This window comes from Ranitomeya variabilis, chromosome 5 (assembly GCF_051348905.1).
Source record: "Ranitomeya variabilis isolate aRanVar5 chromosome 5, aRanVar5.hap1, whole genome shotgun sequence".
Lineage (NCBI taxonomy): Eukaryota > Metazoa > Chordata > Amphibia > Anura > Dendrobatidae > Ranitomeya > Ranitomeya variabilis.
Window position 1 is genome coordinate 207,602,814 of NC_135236.1, and position 17,948 is coordinate 207,620,761.

Sequence of the window (17,948 nt, forward strand, 5' to 3'; positions counted from 1 at the left end):
GTAACCACGGGCTGCATTCTATGTTATAAGAATAAATTGCTTATAATTAAATTATTAAAGGGAACCTGTCACCCCCCCCCCCCCCCCCAGGGCCTATTAAGGTAATAGAGCCACCCTCAGCAGCACTAAGGCTGCATTCTGTGAAGGTGGCTCTTATGTTTTTGATCCCTAATAACGCTGAAATATTCACTTTTATAAATTGCGTGCCATACCTGTATTGAGTCCGGGGGTACGTCTTTTGTCCCCGGACACAACCGCCTCCCAGCCGTCCATCATCCCACCGGGCGCCGATGCCTGGGCTCATTTTTCGGGCATGCGCCGTGTGCGCTGCCCTGGAACTCACACCAGCTGATGTACTGATAGCGCCTGCGTGTAGCGGAGGACCGAGATCCCGCAGTGTGTTATGATTTATTCACATTGCGGGGCTGGCAATCTGGCGCTGTGCGTAGGTGCGATCTACTTACATCACTTGATAAAAGTTCCAGGGCAGCGTGCACTGCACATGCCCGAGAAATAATTGCAGAGCGCCGGTGACGGCACAAGACAGAAAGGTAACGGTGCTCGGAGTGATGATGGACGGCTGCAAGGCGGCTGAGTCAGGGGGAGAAAACGTACCCCCCGGACTCAATACAGGTATGGCGCACAATTTATAAAAGTGAATATTCCAGCGTTATTAGGGATAAAAAACATAAGAGCCACCTTCACAGAATGCAGCCTTAGTGCTGAAGAAGGTGGCTCTGTTACCTTAATAGGCCCTGGGGGGTGACAGGTTCCCTTTAACTTATTAAAGGCTTGGGATAATTGTCTGCAGTCACTCTACAGACTGCCAAATCATGATGGGGTGCACCTGCCGTCATGAGACCCCAAGACCACTGGTGTGATCAGGCGGTCATGCGACCACGTTTGCTATTTGCACGTGTTGACTAGACAAGTTTGACTTCTCTCAATAGAAGAAAATCGTCACATGACCTCCTGTCCTCATCAGCGATGCTGGGGCCATTATTACTGTACATAGCGGGACTCCTAAATATTAAGTGGGCACTTACGAAGCATTGCAGCCTAACTACTGGGAGGCAGGTAGTGCTGTACCGGCTGTCAGTCTGTCCCGGGGCATCAGTTACAGCCGCCACTCTCTATACACAGAGCCGTGACTGAAAAATGTTGAAGTAATAGTGTACACAGTTTGTCAGTCTGGGCCAGGTGGAAAAGATGGGAAAAGTGAATGGCTCCACCGAAAAGAACGTCCTCTGTAAGTCATCATCTATAACTGTACTGTGATCTCTCTATGTCATGCAGGACTGGCATCTACCACTATATGGTGTTACCGTATGGCGGTAATATCAGTGCTGGTTATTGTATAGAGATTTATTTTCAATAACAGTGCGGTCATCTCCTGAGGTTCCCCTATACCCACCGTAGTTACAATCATGGTTACCTGGTTAAGGGCCACAGGTGGACACAGACAGAAAAGGGCCCATGTGCAAGAACAATATATGTGCCCTTTGCAGCCCAAGAACTTCTAAAAATACAAAATTGCACCTTATTTAGAGGTAGAAATGGCCCCCCTTAACTCTTGGGCCCATGTGCTGCCGCATAGTTTGCACTAATGATATGCCCGCCTGTTAGGGGCCCACTCACATGTTTCGCCCCCCCCTGAGCTGAACCCCTAGCTACGCCTCTGATTGTCAGCCATTGTGCCCCAATCACCATCTCTCCACAGCCGGCACTACTGTGCCGCAGCGGCCTCTGGTCTGAGGTAATGGCGCCGAGCAGGCCGCACACAGGGCACGAGGCCGCGCTCAGCACAGAGGACGCCGGAGACTTGAATCCTCCCGCCCGGTGACGCTGCCGCCTGCAGGGGGCGTTCCAGTGACGCGGCAGATCGGGTGTCTGCGAGTCCCCGCCCTCAGGAGTCAGTGTGAGTACATGGCGACTGCGGCAAAGAAGCAGAGACAAGACGCAGGGCAAGAGGAGCAGCTGAGCGGAGCGGTCCAGCCTTGTCCCCGGTGCTCCCTCCATATGACACATACGAGAGCGGTGAGTGCTGTCCCGGTCCCCGCTGCGGCAGCCGGCGCCTCCATTGTGTGAGAAGTGTTCGGCAACGGAACAATGGGAGCTCCGCCGCCTCATTACACGGGACCTGGCGGCTCCCACGGACTACTCCGGAGCGAGACCGCGGCTGTGCCGGTCAGGGCCGATATACCGGTCCTGTAATTACCGCGATGCCCACCGGCCCTATATGTCGGTGTACGGGACATATGTGCGGACACATAATAATATGGACGGGAGGACGTACCGGCCGTGTGAGGGGCTGCCGGGGGGAGAGGACGTACCGATCGTATGGGGGTCTTCAGGGTGGGAGAGAGCCGTACTGGCGGTGTTCGGGGGGGGGGGGGGGGGGTGGAGAGCCGTGTCTGGCGGCGTGAGGGGCTGCGGGGGGAGGCGTACCGACCGTGTGAGGGGCTGCGTCTGTGTGTGGGGGGGACGTACCGGCCGTGTGTGTGGAGGGCTGCGTCTGTGTGTGTGTGTGTGTGGGGGGGGGGGCGTCCTACGTACCGGCCCTGTGAGGGGCTGCGTCTGTGTGGGGGGGACCTACAGGTCGTGTGAGGGGCTGAGTGTGTGGGGGGGACGTACAGGCCGGGTGGGGGGGGCGGGACGTACCGGCCGTGTGCGGGGGAGAGGAGTACCGGCCTTGTGAGGGGCTGCGTGTATGTTTGGGGGGGGGGGGGGCGTACCGGCCGAGTGAGTGGCTGCTGAAGAGAGGACATACACCGTGTGGGGGGAGACGTACCGGCCGTGTGACGGGCTGCATAGTGGGTGACGTACCGTCTATGTGCATACGCGCCGGTGGTGATTGACTTTGCGGCCGCTGGCAGCTGTGGGGAGGAGGAGGGCGCGCTCCGGGGGTCTGTGCAATGGCGGCTCCCTCACCAGCCCCCTGATGTATGGAACCCGTAGTGGTGTACGGCGCTGTGCTGTACCGGCGCCACATCCGGGTGTGGGAGGAGGGGGATCTGGATGTGACTCACATACTCCATCTGCAACGTGTCGGCTGCCTGAGCCCAGTGACTACACTAACGGCTTGTCCTGTGGACTACTGCTCCCATCAGGCAATGTGAGCTTCTCACTGCCGGCAGGACTACTACACCCATGAGCAGATCGCTCCTCGGGCACAGACACTAATGAGCCGCCGATGCGGAAACGTGAGAGCCGGGAATTCCCTGCAGACTGCCCGGGCCGGTGCGTCATCAGTGACGTCACGCGTAGTGCTGGAGCCGGCCCGCGTGTCGTCTGCCGTAGCATCTGCCGTATTGCGTGGTGGTGTGAGCTGCTGCCTGTGTCGTGGAGGAGCGTTGGCATTAATTCCTAAAATGGGGAGAAAGCCGCCCCTAGTAAGCGGAAGGAGCCAGTGTTTAACTTCCAGCTGCCCACTGACACTAGTGGGAGGCCACATGCGCAGTAGATGAGCTGGCAGGTTATGCTGGCCTTACTGTGTGTATGTGGTGGCCTCCACCTGTCACCCACTATAGGCACTGCAGCGGAAGAGGATTCCCTACTGGTTAACCCAGCAACTTGTCATCTCTGAAGAGGACTACCCTTTAACATTGTGGAAATTATAATTTTAAACTTGTAATACTATCAATCCCTCCAATCTAGGAAAACATTAGGTATGAGAGCATTTTATGACTTATCGGACTTGATAAAGAATAAAACCTCATGGGACCTGATACGAGTTCATGCTGGGAAATCTTTTATGCCCAGAAGTTGGAAAACAAATTAATATAAGGGCTGTCCTGTGATATTACTAGTAATGTAACATTATATAGGCTACTGAGGGCAATCCTGTATAGCATTACTAGTGATGTCATATAGGGTCGTGTGGGCAATACTGTAATATTCCTAGTAATGTAATTTAGGGTACTGAGGGCAAATACATCTGGCACCATTGTAGTCTATGGGCCCATAGTCCCAATCCCATTTTGTGCATTATGAAAGCACTCTAAGGTTACTAGTGATGTAATCTATGGTACTGAGGACGATCCTGTAATGATAGTACCCCATTATTACATTACATCATTATTAATATGATAGTCGCCCTCAGTTCTTAGTGATGGAATAGTATGGGTACTGTAATTCCAGGATCACCCTCAGTACCCTATATTAGTATAGTATATTCTGTACCCTTTATTATGTTACATCGGTAGTAGTGTCATACAGGCTCACCCTCAGTACCATATAGTATGTTACATCATTAGTAGCATTACAGGATCATCCTCAGTACTCAGTTATTCTGTACTCTTATTTTAAGTTACATTGCTAGTATTATAGTACTGCCCTCAATACTCTATTACGTTATACCAATTCTTGTGTATATTGATTTGTTTCCTTGCATCTTCTGTCTATTCTTTTCTCTATCCCCATGATGGCACCACGGAGAGAGGGGTCCGCCCCCAGGGACAGGAAACCTACAGGTGAAAAAGGGCGTACCTCTCTCCCACATCAGTTGGTTTCCTGTCCCTGACGGGGAACCTACAGCACGTACCTGAAGGATTCTTCGTGGAGTTCCAGGGGCTGATGCAGTCGACTTTCTAACAGGGGGCGCCCTGTTACGGCTGGATCAAGCGGTTTTTTCCTCTCTTTTTTCTCCCTTTCCTGAAGCACCACCACAGGGGTCGGCGGGCCTCATGGGTGAGTGGAGGAAGGCAGTGAAAGGATCCAGTCTGCCTTCCATGAAAAAAAAAAAAAAAAAAAAAAGAGAGGGGGGGTAAGGAGCAGGTGACGGCGGTCACCGGAGGACTCTTAATGATAATATGGAGGTAGCGGCGGCTATCTTTCCATAAAAGGCCAAGTAAGACGGGCCAGAGGACACCGGCGTAATTACCGGTAAATCGGTGTGGGCGTCGGTAATGGAGCGCTGGTGCGCTCACCGGCGCCATCATCGCGAAAACGCAGCGCTACTGCGCGCGCGCCGGCGTCCCAGTACATTCATTCCCTCATGTGAAGCTGGCAGAGAACCGGAAGTTGGGCGGGCGCATGCGCAAACAGTCACTTCCGGTTTCGCCGGCACTAATGCATAAAAGCAACGCCAGCACAGGGAAAATGGTGGCAAATTCAAACTCCAAGTGCACCTTACAGTGCGGAGGCCACCATGAGCGAAAGCGAGCAGCAGGTTATGCAGGAAGCCGTCCAGCGATCTCCTGAGCAGGCACAAGTGCAGCGGCGTCTGCACCCACAGCAGCAGCGCAAAGGAAACTCGTCCTCTGTACAGCGCAGCAGCAGCGGACGATCAGAGTCTCAACGCAGTCGGGGGTCTGCAAAAACCACACGGCCGGCGACGATTCCAGCGGATACAGTCACCAGGCCTGAGACGGTATCTCTGATCCACAGGGGGTGAGTGATCTACGTGAAAGTGCTGACTTTAATGTAGGGCTCTTTCTGTTCTAGGGGAGGAAAAGTACAGCCAAAACTAAGCACAGAGAATGTGCCATATGTTCAGACGAGCTGCCTTCCTCCTGGGAGAAGAGACTATGCAGCGTCTGTATAAAAAAGACGATTCAGGAGGAAACCCCATCATTTGCATCCGAATTAAAGTCACTAATAAAAAGCCAGGTGGAAAGTGCCATTAAAGGCATTAAAGCCACAAAGAAAAAACATAAGAAAACACCTGAGTCCCCCGTATCCAGTGCGGACGAGTCAGAGAGTGAACTATCTGACTCGAATAATTCGTCAGATTCTGACACCTCTTCAGTATCCTCTGAGGGGGGGCGCAGTTGCTTCCCTATCGAGGAAACAGACGCTTTAGTGAAAGCGGTCAGAGCAACAATGGGTCTAGTGGAGGAGCGACCTAAAAAAACAGCGCAGGACATAATGTTCAGCGGTCTGGAACAAAAAAGAAAAAGAGCATTTCCAGTAAATGAGAAAATTCACTCTCTAATTAAAAGAGAGTGGAAAAAACCAGACAAAAAAGCTCTCCTCACCCCCAAAAGAAAATACCCGTTTGATGACCCAGCCTGCTCATCCTGGAGTAAGGCACCAAAATTAGATGTGGCCATAGCAAAGGCCTCAAAAAAGTTTGCCCTACCTTTTGAGGACATGGGTACCTTAAAAGATCCGATGGACAAAAAAGCCGAGGTTTTTCTAAAAAACTCTTGGGAAGCGGCAGGAGGCGGACTTAAACCAGCGGTCGCGGCCACCTGCACAGCTCGCGCGCTAATGGTGTGGCTTGAGCACTTGGATTCCCAATTAAAAGGAAAAGTCTCGAGAGACACGATTCAAAAATCAGTGTCCATAATGAAAGGTGCAGCAGCCTTTTTGGCGGATGCATCTGTAGACTCAGCCAGACTAGCAGCCAGGGCTGCCGCCTTTTCGAACGCCGCAAGACGTGCCCTGTGGCTAAAATGTTGGCCAGGGGACCTTCAGACAAAGACAAAACTATGTTCAATACCCTGTGAGGGGGAATTCTTGTTCGGCACAACGCTAGATGACATCCTCGAGAAAGCCGAGGACAAGAAAAAGTCTTTCCCTGGTTTCCCCAACCAATCATACAGACGTTCCTTTCGGAATAAAAAATTTATGCGGAGAAAACCTCCGAAAGGGAACAAAGAAACATGGGAGGAAAAAAGAAATAAAACCAGAGGGTTCCTATTCAACAAACCCACTCCCGACAACAAGAAAACTCAATGAAGGTGTCCCCCAGGTTGGCGGGAGACTAACAGAGTTCCTCCCAGCCTGGGAAAAAATTTCAAGCAGCCCCTGGATACTAGGCATAGTACGAGAAGGGCTCAAGCTAAAGTTCCGCATTCCCCCCAACAACCTCTTCATGGTGACACCACAGAGACAGTCTCAAGAACAGTCGGCTCTTCAGGAAGAGATTCTAGGCCTAGTCCAGAAGGAAGTCCTACAGGAAGTCCCTCACCAGGAAAGAGGCATGGGCTTCTACTCTCCCCTCTTCCTCCGAAAGAAGCCAGATGGATCATACAGGACAATAATAAATCTCAAAAAGTTAAACAGTTTTCTCGAGATCCCACACTTCAAAATGGAGACAATAAAATCTTGCGTAAAAATACTCTTTCCCAGGTGTTTCATGACTGTTCTAGACCTACGAGATGCATACTATCATGTACCGATCCACAAGGATCATCAAAAGTACCTCCGGCTGGCAGTGAATATCCAGGGGGAGGTGAAACATTATCAGTTTCGGGCCCTCCCTTTTGGGTTAGCTATCGCACCCCGGGTATTCACGAAACTAATGTCGGAAGTGATGGCTCATATACGAGAGCAGAATATCCTGATAGTCCCATACCTGGACGACCTCCTTGTGGCAGGGACATCATTCCATCACTGCAAACAGCAGTTGGATTTGGTTATGACTTCTCTGTCAAGCCTAGGTTGGCTGTTGAACCTTACCAAATCCAAAGTAGTCCCATCACAGGTACAGGAGTACTTGGGGATAGTCCTCGACTCGACCACACAAACGTGTTATCTTCCTCAGGGGAAGATTCAAAAGATGACACAGGCAGCGGTACAGTTGTCATCATCCCCAGTCACCACACTCAGGAAAGCCATGTCCCTGCTGGGCTCCATGACATCCTGTATCCCGGCAGTGCAGTGGGCACAATGCCATTCCCGAGACTTACAATGGGAGACTTTAAGTTCAAGCCTGTGTCTGGGAGGAAATTTAGACGGGCGGTTAAGCATATCACCAACTACGATACACTCCCTACAGTGGTGGGCAGATCCGATAAATCTTACCAAGGGGGTCCCCTGGTCACTACCAACAGAGAAAATCCTAACGACCGATGCAAGCCCCTGGGGGTGGGGTGCTCATATAGACGGTCAGGTGACACAAGGGAACTGGAACAAAAATCAGGAGCTAACCTCATCAAATATGAAAGAACTGCTAGCGGTAAAACTCGCCCTAATACACTTCCAAAACATCATCCGCTCCCACCACGTAAAAGTCTTTTCGGACAATCAGGTAGTGGTAGCATACCTAAACCACCAAGGGGGCACCAGGTCACAAACACTGATGGAAGAAACCCGGTCTATCTTCTACATTGCAGAACACAATCTGAAGTCCCTAACAGCCCTTTACATAAAGGGTTCAGAAAACCAGACCGCAGACTTCCTCAGCAGAACACGCTTGAGACAGGGGGAGTGGGAGCTGAAACAGTCGGTATTCAACCAAATAGTGAAACGTTGGGGAGAGCCAGAAATAGACCTATTTGCGGACTTTCAGAATCGGAAAGTGAGGAAGTTCTGCTCAATCGACCCCCGGGGAGGGCCAGTAGCTCTGGACGCTCTCACAGTCCCCTGGAACTATCGCCTCTCCTACGCGTTCCCTCCAATATCCCTCATTCCCCTAGTCTTGAGGAAAATTCGGGAGGAGGGAGCAACAGTGATAATCATAGCTCCATTCTGGCCTCGCAGGATATGGTTTTCTTGGCTGAGAAAGATGTCCTTAGACAGTCCGTGGGTTCTACCAGACACGCAAAATCTGTTATTCCAGGGCCCAGTGTGTCACCCCAATGTGAAAAGCCTACATATGACAGCCTGGCTTTTGAAAGGAAGCTATTAAGCAGCAAAGGGTTTTCATCCAACCTGGTGTCCACATTACTACAGAGTAGGAAACCCGTAACCACCAAAATATACGGCAAAGTGTGGAAAAAATTCATGTCTGTATCAGGGGTTGACCCAGGGGGGGAAATCCCAATAGATAAGATTCTCGAATTCCTGCAAAAGGGTTTGGAAAAAGGGCTAGCTACGAGTACTCTAAAAGTTCAGGTAGCAGCCTTGGGAGCACTATATAATTATGATCTAGCCAGAAACCGATGGATCGTGAGATTCATCAAAGCCTCGGGTAGATTAAAACCGGTTCCTTTGCATAATGCCCCTCCATGGGATCTAAACCTTGTTCTAAATGCACTAACCAAATCTCCTTTTGAGCCCTTGGCAGACGCACCCCTAAAGATTCTATCTTTAAAAACAACACTCTTAGTGGCCCTAACCTCAGCCCGTCGCGTTAGTGACATACAAGCATTGTCCGCGGGCCCTCCCTTCACTCAAATTCTTGAGGACAGAGTCATTCTAAAAACGGACCCGGCTTACCTCCCAAAAGTCGCGTCTCAATTTCACAGGACACAAGAGGTCTCCCTGCCCTCATTCTGTCCCAACCCCAAGAATGAGGGAGAAAAAACACTACATACCCTTGATGTTAGGAGGTGCCTACTCCAATACTTGTCAGCCACTAGAGAGTGCAGGAAGGATAGGGCTCTGTTTGTCTGCTTCCAGGGTCCACGGAAGGGACAGAAAGCGTCAAAAGCTACGCTAGCGAGGTGGATAAGAGATGCCATCGCCCTATCCTACTCTTCCAGCGGGACGGCCATCCCGGAGAATATAAAAGCGCACTCGACCAGAGCAGTGGCATCATCCTGGGCGGAAAGAGCGGGCGCTTCAATACAACAGATATGTAGAGCGGCCACTTGGTCTTCCCAGTCTACATTTTTCAGACACTACCGCTTAGACTTGACCTCCTCTGATCTCACCTTTGGTCGAAGGGTTCTAGAGGCAGTGGTCCCTCCCTAAAAAATTACAGTCTATGTAAATCTCTCCGTGGTGCCATCATGGGGATAGAGAAAATCGTAGTTACTTACCGATAACGGTATTTCTCTGATCCCATGATGGCACCCGTATATTCCCTCCCTTTTCACACACAGGTGTGCACACTATAATGTATAGTTAGTTACCTTTAGTCACGGTGCCTCTGTTAAGTAAAAAATTGTTAAGTTTAATTTGTGTAAATATCAAATTGCAGCTGAAGTTCTGTATAAGGCTCTGTTAACCAACTGATGTGGGAGAGAGGTACGCCCTTTTTCACCTGTAGGTTTCCTGTCCCTGGGGGCGGACCCCTCTCTCCGTGGTGCCATCATGGGATCAGAGAAATACCGTTATCGGTAAGTAACTACGATTTTCTGTTTCAGGAAGGTGGAAATGTCTCCTGCGCCAGGCATTCCTGCTAATCCGTCTTTTTTCTTTCAGGGTTTGAGCGAATAAGATGGATGGCACCTTCGATTGTGATTGTGGTGAGCTGGAGCCACCTGATCATTAACAGACAAACTCTTGTATAATATCAAGTCTGCCACATTTTCCTCTTCGGATGCACTGTATAGAAAGTATCAAATAAAATTTCTAGTGCTTACCAGCACCATAGAATGACGCTGCTCAGGACCAGTTCAACACTGAATGTATCTGCACTGTGAGGAGGATGTTCATTGAAGCCTATTTCTTGCATATTTATTCACATTTTTGTTTCATGTTACCTTGTTTTGCACAGTAGAAGCGTGTGCATAGTATGTCATTTCATTCCGTTTTACTTCTAGCGAGTGTTTTGGTCGATGTTTGCTGGAATGCTGCATCTTTTGTGAACTATGAATACTGTCATTTTAATACAGTCAAAACTGAGCTTTAGCATTACTGCTTGTGGGATACACCAGGCCTGGCAGGCTCATATGCTTTGAAAATTGGAGTGAACCATTCTAAAGAAGAGTATTTTGTAAAGTGTATGAAACCTTTTCTTTAGAAGCTAGCGGCGGTTTATTGTCAAATATTTGGAAAAGTGAAAATTTCAGGAGAAAGGTTAAGAAGCCAAAATGGCCGAAAAGTTTGAAAGCCTCATGAACATTCATGGGTTTGATTTGGGCTCTCGTTATATGGACTTAAAACCGCTTGGCTACGGTGGTAACGGCTTAGTTTTTTCTGCTGTTGACAATGACTGTGATAAGCGGGTAGCTGTGAAGAAAATTGTCCTGACTGATCCTCAGAGCGTCAAACATGCTCTGCGGGAGATCAAAATTATCCGGAGACTCGATCATGAAAACATTGTTAAAGTATATGAAATTCTCGGCCCCAATGGAAATCAATTAATCGATGATGTGAGCTCCCTAACCGAGCTGAACTCAGTTTACATTGTTCAGGAGTATATGGAGACCGACCTAGCCAAGCTCCTTGAGCAAGGCCCTCTACGTGAAGAACATGCCAGGCTTTTCATGTACCAGCTGTTACGTGGGCTCAAGTACATCCACTCTGCTAATGTTCTACACAGAGATCTCAAGCCAGCAAACCTGTTCATAAACACTGAAGACTTGGTCGTAAGGGTTGGAGATTTTGGTCTTGCACGTATCATGGATCCCCATTACTCTCATAAGGTGAGCACTGCAGAATATGTTTAAGTAGATGATTACTTAGGGTTCTTCTATGGTGGCTGATTTGTGATCAAGTGTTCTAGTAATGTTTTTTTCCAAGAAGTGTCCAGTGTAAACAAGCTGCCACTTGAAAAGGTAAACCTTAATCGTCATTCTCTACAGCATAACGTCCTGTGTAAACAGTCTGATATTGCTGAAAAGCAATATTGCAATTTAACAAAATGTACCATTAAAACCAATGACAGATGGTGTGAATAACATTCTCATTACTTTGGTACCTGTCAAGGGGTGGGATACAAAATTGTAAAATGAACAGTCTGTTCTTGAGGTTGATGTGTTGGAAGCAGGAAAATGGGGGGGAAGTGATTTTGATAAGGGTGAAATTTTGATGTCTAGCTGACTGGTCAGACCATCTCCTAAACAGCAGGAAGTGAGTATTACTTATATGAATATGTGGACTCCTGCGCATTGCCAAAAGCACCTAAAATGGCTAAATGAGAAAACAAACTAGTCCTTGGAAGAACGTGACCTAGTCATCCACAGAAGCCTCTTTCAGCAGGATGATGGCTCTCCGTAATGGTGTTAGGAGAATGGCAAATGTATGTTGGCTCCAAATTCCCCTGATCTCAATCAACTAAAGTATCTGTGTGCTTTCCTATACATGGAGGCCTCACTTTGCAACTTCAGAAACTTACAGGACCTGTCACCAGCTCAAGTGTCCAGATTCTGTATTTGTTTATTTCAACTGATATATGTAGTGTTAATTCTTGGGGTCTTTACCGAGGGAGCCCAAAATGGCATAATCCTAAAATAAGAGCAAAAACTAGCCACTTGCACTTGGTGAAAGGTCGTCTTAAGAGTACCTAAACATGTCTTGCTGCTGTTCGATAGCCTCAACACGTGATGTGGCTGTCTAAGAGCCACAAGACATGCAGCCGCACAGGACTCGAACATGTATTCGAGCACGCCGAGATACTCTGTTGGCACCTGAGCATGCTTGGATAACACATTATCCGAGCACGTTCGCTCACACTAGTGCTGACCCTTTCACTGCAATCATCTGTACTCCAAATCAGCATGTTCTGATATCGATGTAGCTGGAAGCCACTAACAAGCATTTTACTTCACATGAATGAAGACAAATTCCCTAGTGAAGTGATTTGCAGTTTCATAACTTTGTTGCTGTACAATTGTAAAAGATAAAAAAATATATTTTTACCATTTTGGAACACGAGGGGCAACTACATATTAGATAGATAGTTTTGATTTTTTTATACATGTGTATATTGAGATACGATCGTATAGGCCCTAATCCTCACTACTGCGTTGGCAGGAGCAGTGTTATTGTGGAGCCCATTACTGGTAATGGCCCACATATATAACTCCCCCTTGTCACACTGTGACCATGTAGAACCTGACAGACGCATGGGCCAGAAATGCTTGTGTGCATTCTCTTCAGATTTATTGCCATGGTGCAGTCTTGCTGCTACATATCTACATTAGAAAGGTATTATAAGTGGTTTGCATTGCCTCTATTGTTCATTACAAATGTAATGTTTTTAAACTTTTTGCTTCCGTCAAGACTAACTTCCATAAAGGTTGTCTGCAGTGTCTAAAATCACATGCCATGCCTAACTAACTTATGCAAGTTTCATTGAATGAAACCATGTAAGAACAATCTCCAAACAAATGAGACTTCTGAGATTTATTATGAGTGCTGTGCATATCCTGTTATTCACCATAATTACTGGATAACCTCAATAGGGATTTGTGCTGTAACAGTGTTCAGAGACCTGGCTAATTCTGCTTATTCCTGCAGCATAACAACCTCTACAATTCCTTGTCAATTACATGCTATCATTTCTACATTACTAGATTTGATGCATGTGATTTTAGACATTTTTAATCTGAAATTAATTTTACCTAGGAGGGAATACAGTACATTATGTTGGTGTAACAGACATCCTAAAATTCTCTTGTCGGCACATCCTTTTTGTAGTGCTTACAAATATACATACTATGAGCGTGACCTCACATTCACTTCTGAACAATTGTCAATGTGATTGGCCCAGGTATGCAAGATTCACACTATACATTAATTCAGTGATGGGTTGTATAAGCCATTGCCAGACATCTCTCCCATGGGACTGAAGGATCAACTCCTAAAATTCAACATGCCTAGCATCATTTTTCATTGAAAATCTGGAGTCAACCATACACCAGATGCAAGGCCCACCAAAAAGGGGTCTTTAAATTAGTATTCACATTTTATGAGAATTTTCTGCAAAAACTGCAGGACGCAAATAAGATTTAATGGAATATTCAAGAGTATACAGTCATAGAAAATGACAAATACATTCAAAGAGGTAAAGTGTGGGCTATTTTTCATGACTACATTTGACACTAGTACCTGTTATATTCTAATGCTTTGCAGTTGGTACTGAGTTTGTGGTGTCAAGTTAGCATTGACAAGTAGGAAAACTTTACTCCAAAGAAAACCTAATTTTTCTGCAAGCCTGATAAAACAGTTCTAGCAGGTTGTAATTTTCAGATAGAAAAGTACAGATTTTCCATCAAATTAATCATTTTTTTTATCTTTTTCTATCTAGGGACATCTTTCTGAAGGTCTTGTCACAAAATGGTACAGATCTCCTCGCCTTTTACTTTCACCCAACAATTACACTAAAGCTATAGACATGTGGGCGGCTGGGTGCATATTTGCAGAGATGCTGACTGGAAAAACCCTGTTTGCAGGTTGGTAGTTAAGTTAAGAATATTTTGTTAAAATGCCTATCAAACTAATTGTCTCATTTGTCATTACTTAGTAGGTAGCCTTAATGGGGAGCATTTGTTTGTGCATAATCTTTTTAATGCAGTATTTATGAGGATATTTGAAATACATTAACTTGTTTTTATTTGCACTGTATGGTAGTTACATAGGCTTGTATATTTCATCTTTATTCTGTTGTCATGGTAATATTAATTTTATCATTTATAGGTGCTCATGAACTTGAGCAGATGCAGCTGATCTTAGAATCGATCCCTGTTGTACATGAAGAAGACAGACAAGAACTTCTCAACGTGATCCCAGTCTATATAAAAAAGGATATGACCATGCCACATACTCCTTTGACACAGCTGCTGCCAGGCATTAGCCCTGAAGGTGAGCACTAGAAATACTAGAAACAAAAAAGAAATGATTAGCATATGCATTTGTAAATGTATTGATTTTGGATGGAGGGAAAAAAAACATTAGTAAAAAATTTTTTGTTTTTTTTTTCCTTCATAACAGCACTAGATTTTCTGGAGCAAATTCTGACATTCAGTCCTATGGATAGACTAACAGCAGAGGAAGCTTTGTCTCACCCATACATGAGCATCTATTCATTTCCGCTGGATGAGCCAATTTCCAGCCATCCTTTTCATATTGAAGATGAGGTGGATGATATCTTGCTGATGGAGGACAACCACAGCCCTGTTTATCACTGGGAAAGGTACTTTTGATACTTTCACCATATATTTTAATATAGGTTCTGAATATAATTGCTTCTGACTCCATATGCACATTGCATTTTTAATGTGATTTCCTCGAATGAAGAGGAAGAAAAAAAGTAAACCAAGTTTCTGTTTTTCTCTCCAGATATCATGATAGTCAGTATTCAGACCATGATTGGCCTACACAATATAATTTTGATGTTGATGAAGTCCAGCGAGATCCAAGGGCTCTCTCTGATGGAAGTGATGAAGAAGAGGTGCAGGTCGACCCTCGCAAATATCTTGATGGAGATCGAGAAAAGTATTTGGAAGATCCAGCTTTTGACCCATACTTTTCTGCTGAGCCTTCTTGGCAATATACAGATCACCATGAGAACAAATATTGTGACCTGGAGTGTAGCAACTCTTGTAACTTCAAAATGAGGGCCACATCTTATCTAGATAACCTAGTGTGGAGGGAGACTGAAGTGAATCATTATTATGAGCCAAAACTTATTATAGATCTGTCTAACTGGAAAGAGCAAAGTAAGGAGAGGTCTGATAAGAGAGGTAAATCAAAATGTGAAAGAAATGGTCTGGTAAAGGCTCAGATAGCTCTTAAGGAAGTGTCACAGCAGCTAGTTGAAAAGGAAAGGGAGAAACGTAAAGAGTTTGACTTTGATTCATTTATTGCAGGTACCATTGAGCTCAGTTTGCAGCATGAATCTTCCAGTGTTGACAAACTCAATGACTTAAATAGCTCCGTAACACAACTTGAATATAAATCCTTAATATCAAAGTCTGTGAGTCTAGAAAAACAGGAGAAAGCAATGGCTAACTTGGCACAATTGGGAACCCTAAACCAAAATTCTTGGGACAGTCCAATCAAAAGTGGTGAAGACTGTTTTCTCCTAGACCAGTTTTGTTGTGAAGTAAGAAAAGATGATCATGTTGAAAAGGAAAATGCCTACACAGGTTACTTAGATAATTTATTTAGTAAGAAGGAAGAGGCAGAAGAGTTAGATCCTGAGCCAGTAGAAGATGAAAAGGTTGGAAGTAAAGAAAACGATGAGGGCATCCTGAGCTTTAGTGGAGACATCTTTTTTACTAAGCAGCTGGATTGTATTGGCATCCCACAATTTCATAATCCTCTTGGATCACCTCTTAAATCAATACAAGCCACACTGACCCCATCTGTCATGAAATCGTCCCCACAAATTCCCCGTAAAACTTACAGCAGCATTCTGAAACATCTAAACTAAAACACTCAAATTTCCATGTCCTTTATCAATTGTCCCGTGTTTTATTTTTCTTTCTACATAACATTTTCTTACTTGAATTGTATTTTTAGTATATATTTAACATTTAGTTTTGTTTACCATTGTTTTTATGATCTAGAATTATTACTTTCTACATTTTAATTTTAAACTGGCATGGCATTTGCACACAAGGAGAAAAAAAAACAACAACAAAATAATGCAACATAGGCGGAGACAGGAAAAATGCACTAAGTGAAGTCTAAATCAAATCAGTTGCTAACTTTCAGCATAGAATGATATTGCCTTGATCTAACACAGTGAGACATATTTTCATAGAAATGTCAGTTTCATGTTTTATTTTTGAGCTAGTTCATTGTGTTTTTTTAGATTTTATTTCATATCTATTTTTTTAAACACATGATGCCAGCAGCAACTGAAGAATGCAGATTTTGGTACGCATGTGTTATCTACCTCAAGGTAACAGTAGGTGGTCAATTCTAGGCCACCAGTAGTGCTATCCATCAGGCACCTCTGTTAAGCCAGCATTATTGTAGTAGCTATTCCTAAATGAGAAATTGCAGAGATATTTATAATTGTTCTGGATTGCATCCTATGTAGTGAAGTGTTTAATATGCAGTATTTTATTTATTATATCAGTTATTTGGGAATCGATGTCCTGAGTGGTTTGGAAGCTGGCTGAGCAACTTCCACCTCTGGTACAACGGTGATGAGAGAACGTGCTCGGGTAAGCGGTTGTCCGAGCATGCTCTGATGGTAACCGAGTGACTTCTGCTTTCTTGAAAAATGTTAGTCCCCACGTCTGCATGTCTTGCTGCTTTTCGACAGCCGTAACACATGTAGGGACCACCTAACAGGCAGTCCCTTCCTGTGTTGTGGCTGTTGAACAGCCGTGTGGACTCGAACATATTTTTCAAGCACGCCAAAGACCCTCTGTTAGCACCCGAGCATGCTCTGATAACACCTTATCCGAGCACATTTGCTCATCATTATTAAACAGCTCTAGGGCCCCCTATAAAACACTATGCTGGGGCATCGACATCTAGAAAGCCTTAGGTAGTCCATCTCTTGAATTTTTTTTTTTAATTACAGTTTACATTTTTGTACCTCTAACCTGCATATTAACATGGTCTTCACTTTTGTTTTCACCAATTTGTTTTCATTTCAAGGAAAGTTCTCACTGTGTGTAGGAGTTTGTATTTTCAAAGTGCTTGACAGATCTCTACAAGACTATAGGAATTGCTTAATTATTACTCCTAGAAACTTTTTTCATTTTTTTATTGTAATGCTAAGAATGGCGTGCATGGAGTTAAATATGGTACAACATTACTGTAAGTTAAGATTTGTCTATGTAAGATTTTTTTCTTCTTGTATGTTTTTACTGAAATTCCCTCTTATTTTTGTTTTCAAACTTGCATGAAAAGAATAGCATGTAGTATCTAAATTCCCTGGAAACTTGTTTTGCCTCTGAATTTTGCATACTATTTGTGTACTATTGGGTCCCCTATTTAAGACAAATAAACATGGCCAGCAACAAATTGGATTTCATTTGTGGGTGTTTTTCTTTTTTTTTTTTTTTTCCTCTCTTCAATGATTTTTACATAGCTATGCTTCTGAAAAAAAAATCAATGCAGTAAACTGTTTTTCCCATCCCTGATTAGAAATGTGGTCATTAGACACTTCATCAATGGTAAACTCCTCTAACATCACTGGGAGCAGAAAAAATGAATGCCATTTTCTTGTTTTGCTGACAGCATCATGGAGGTTGTCCTCCTCCTTACAGGGACAGGAAAGCACACGTGAGGTTAAAAGGCCCACCACCCTCAGTGTTTTTCCTGTCCCTGCATGGAGGGACCAAGAGAGAAGAAACTCAGCTTACCTAGGATGGGCTATGGGCGATCGTGAGTCCTGACAATCCTTCCCCCTGTCAAGATTGCTCGAGGCTGACACTCTCCGGTGAAGAGTCCCTCAGTCACAGAGACCAGTCGAGCGGACG

General features: G+C 45.4%; 2 protein-coding genes across 3 annotated transcripts; both read left to right on the plus strand.

Moving 5' to 3' along the window:
- The first annotated feature begins 1,834 nt into the window (after nucleotides 1–1,834).
- On the plus strand, nucleotides 1,835–17,495 carry MAPK6 (mitogen-activated protein kinase 6). Of its 2 annotated transcripts, none has more exons than XM_077263757.1 (6): nucleotides 1,835–2,037; nucleotides 10,039–11,204; nucleotides 13,811–13,955; nucleotides 14,200–14,364; nucleotides 14,494–14,695; nucleotides 14,842–17,495. In XM_077263757.1, exons 2-6 carry the CDS (start codon nucleotides 10,650–10,652, stop codon nucleotides 15,935–15,937), a joined length of 2,163 nt encoding a protein of 720 aa, XP_077119872.1. In that variant the 5' UTR covers nucleotides 1,835–2,037; nucleotides 10,039–10,649; the 3' UTR covers nucleotides 15,938–17,495. The 2 variants fall into 2 exon arrangements, with proteins under 2 accessions (XP_077119872.1, XP_077119873.1); XM_077263758.1 differs by lacking the exon at nucleotides 1,835–2,037 and adding an exon at nucleotides 3,032–3,668.
- On the plus strand, nucleotides 5,002–10,127 carry LOC143774937 (uncharacterized). Its single transcript, XM_077262751.1, has 3 exons — nucleotides 5,002–5,371; nucleotides 5,446–6,298; nucleotides 10,039–10,127. Exons 1-3 carry the CDS (start codon nucleotides 5,150–5,152, stop codon nucleotides 10,125–10,127), a joined length of 1,164 nt encoding a protein of 387 aa, XP_077118866.1. The 5' UTR covers nucleotides 5,002–5,149.
- Nucleotides 17,496–17,948: the final 453 nt, after the last annotated feature.

What these genes read in the sequence shown, in the direction of transcription:
- LOC143774937 (XM_077262751.1), top strand. Translation starts at nt 5,150, where the DNA reads ATGAGCGAAAGCGAGCAGCAGGTTATGCAGGAAGCCGTCCAGCGATCT. An exon ending in CAGTCACCAGGCCTGAGACG is followed by an intron (nt 5,372 to 5,445) that starts GTATCTCTGATC and finishes TTTCTGTTCTAG; the next exon opens with GGGAGGAAAAGTACAGCCAA. An exon ending in ATCAGTGTCCATAATGAAAG is followed by an intron (nt 6,299 to 10,038) that starts GTGCAGCAGCCT and finishes TTTTTCTTTCAG; the next exon opens with GGTTTGAGCGAATAAGATGG.
- MAPK6 (XM_077263757.1), top strand. Translation starts at nt 10,650, where the DNA reads ATGGCCGAAAAGTTTGAAAGCCTCATGAACATTCATGGGTTTGATTTG. An exon ending in TGGAAAAACCCTGTTTGCAG is followed by an intron (nt 13,956 to 14,199) that starts GTTGGTAGTTAA and finishes TATCATTTATAG; the next exon opens with GTGCTCATGAACTTGAGCAG. An exon ending in GCCAGGCATTAGCCCTGAAG is followed by an intron (nt 14,365 to 14,493) that starts GTGAGCACTAGA and finishes CCTTCATAACAG; the next exon opens with CACTAGATTTTCTGGAGCAA.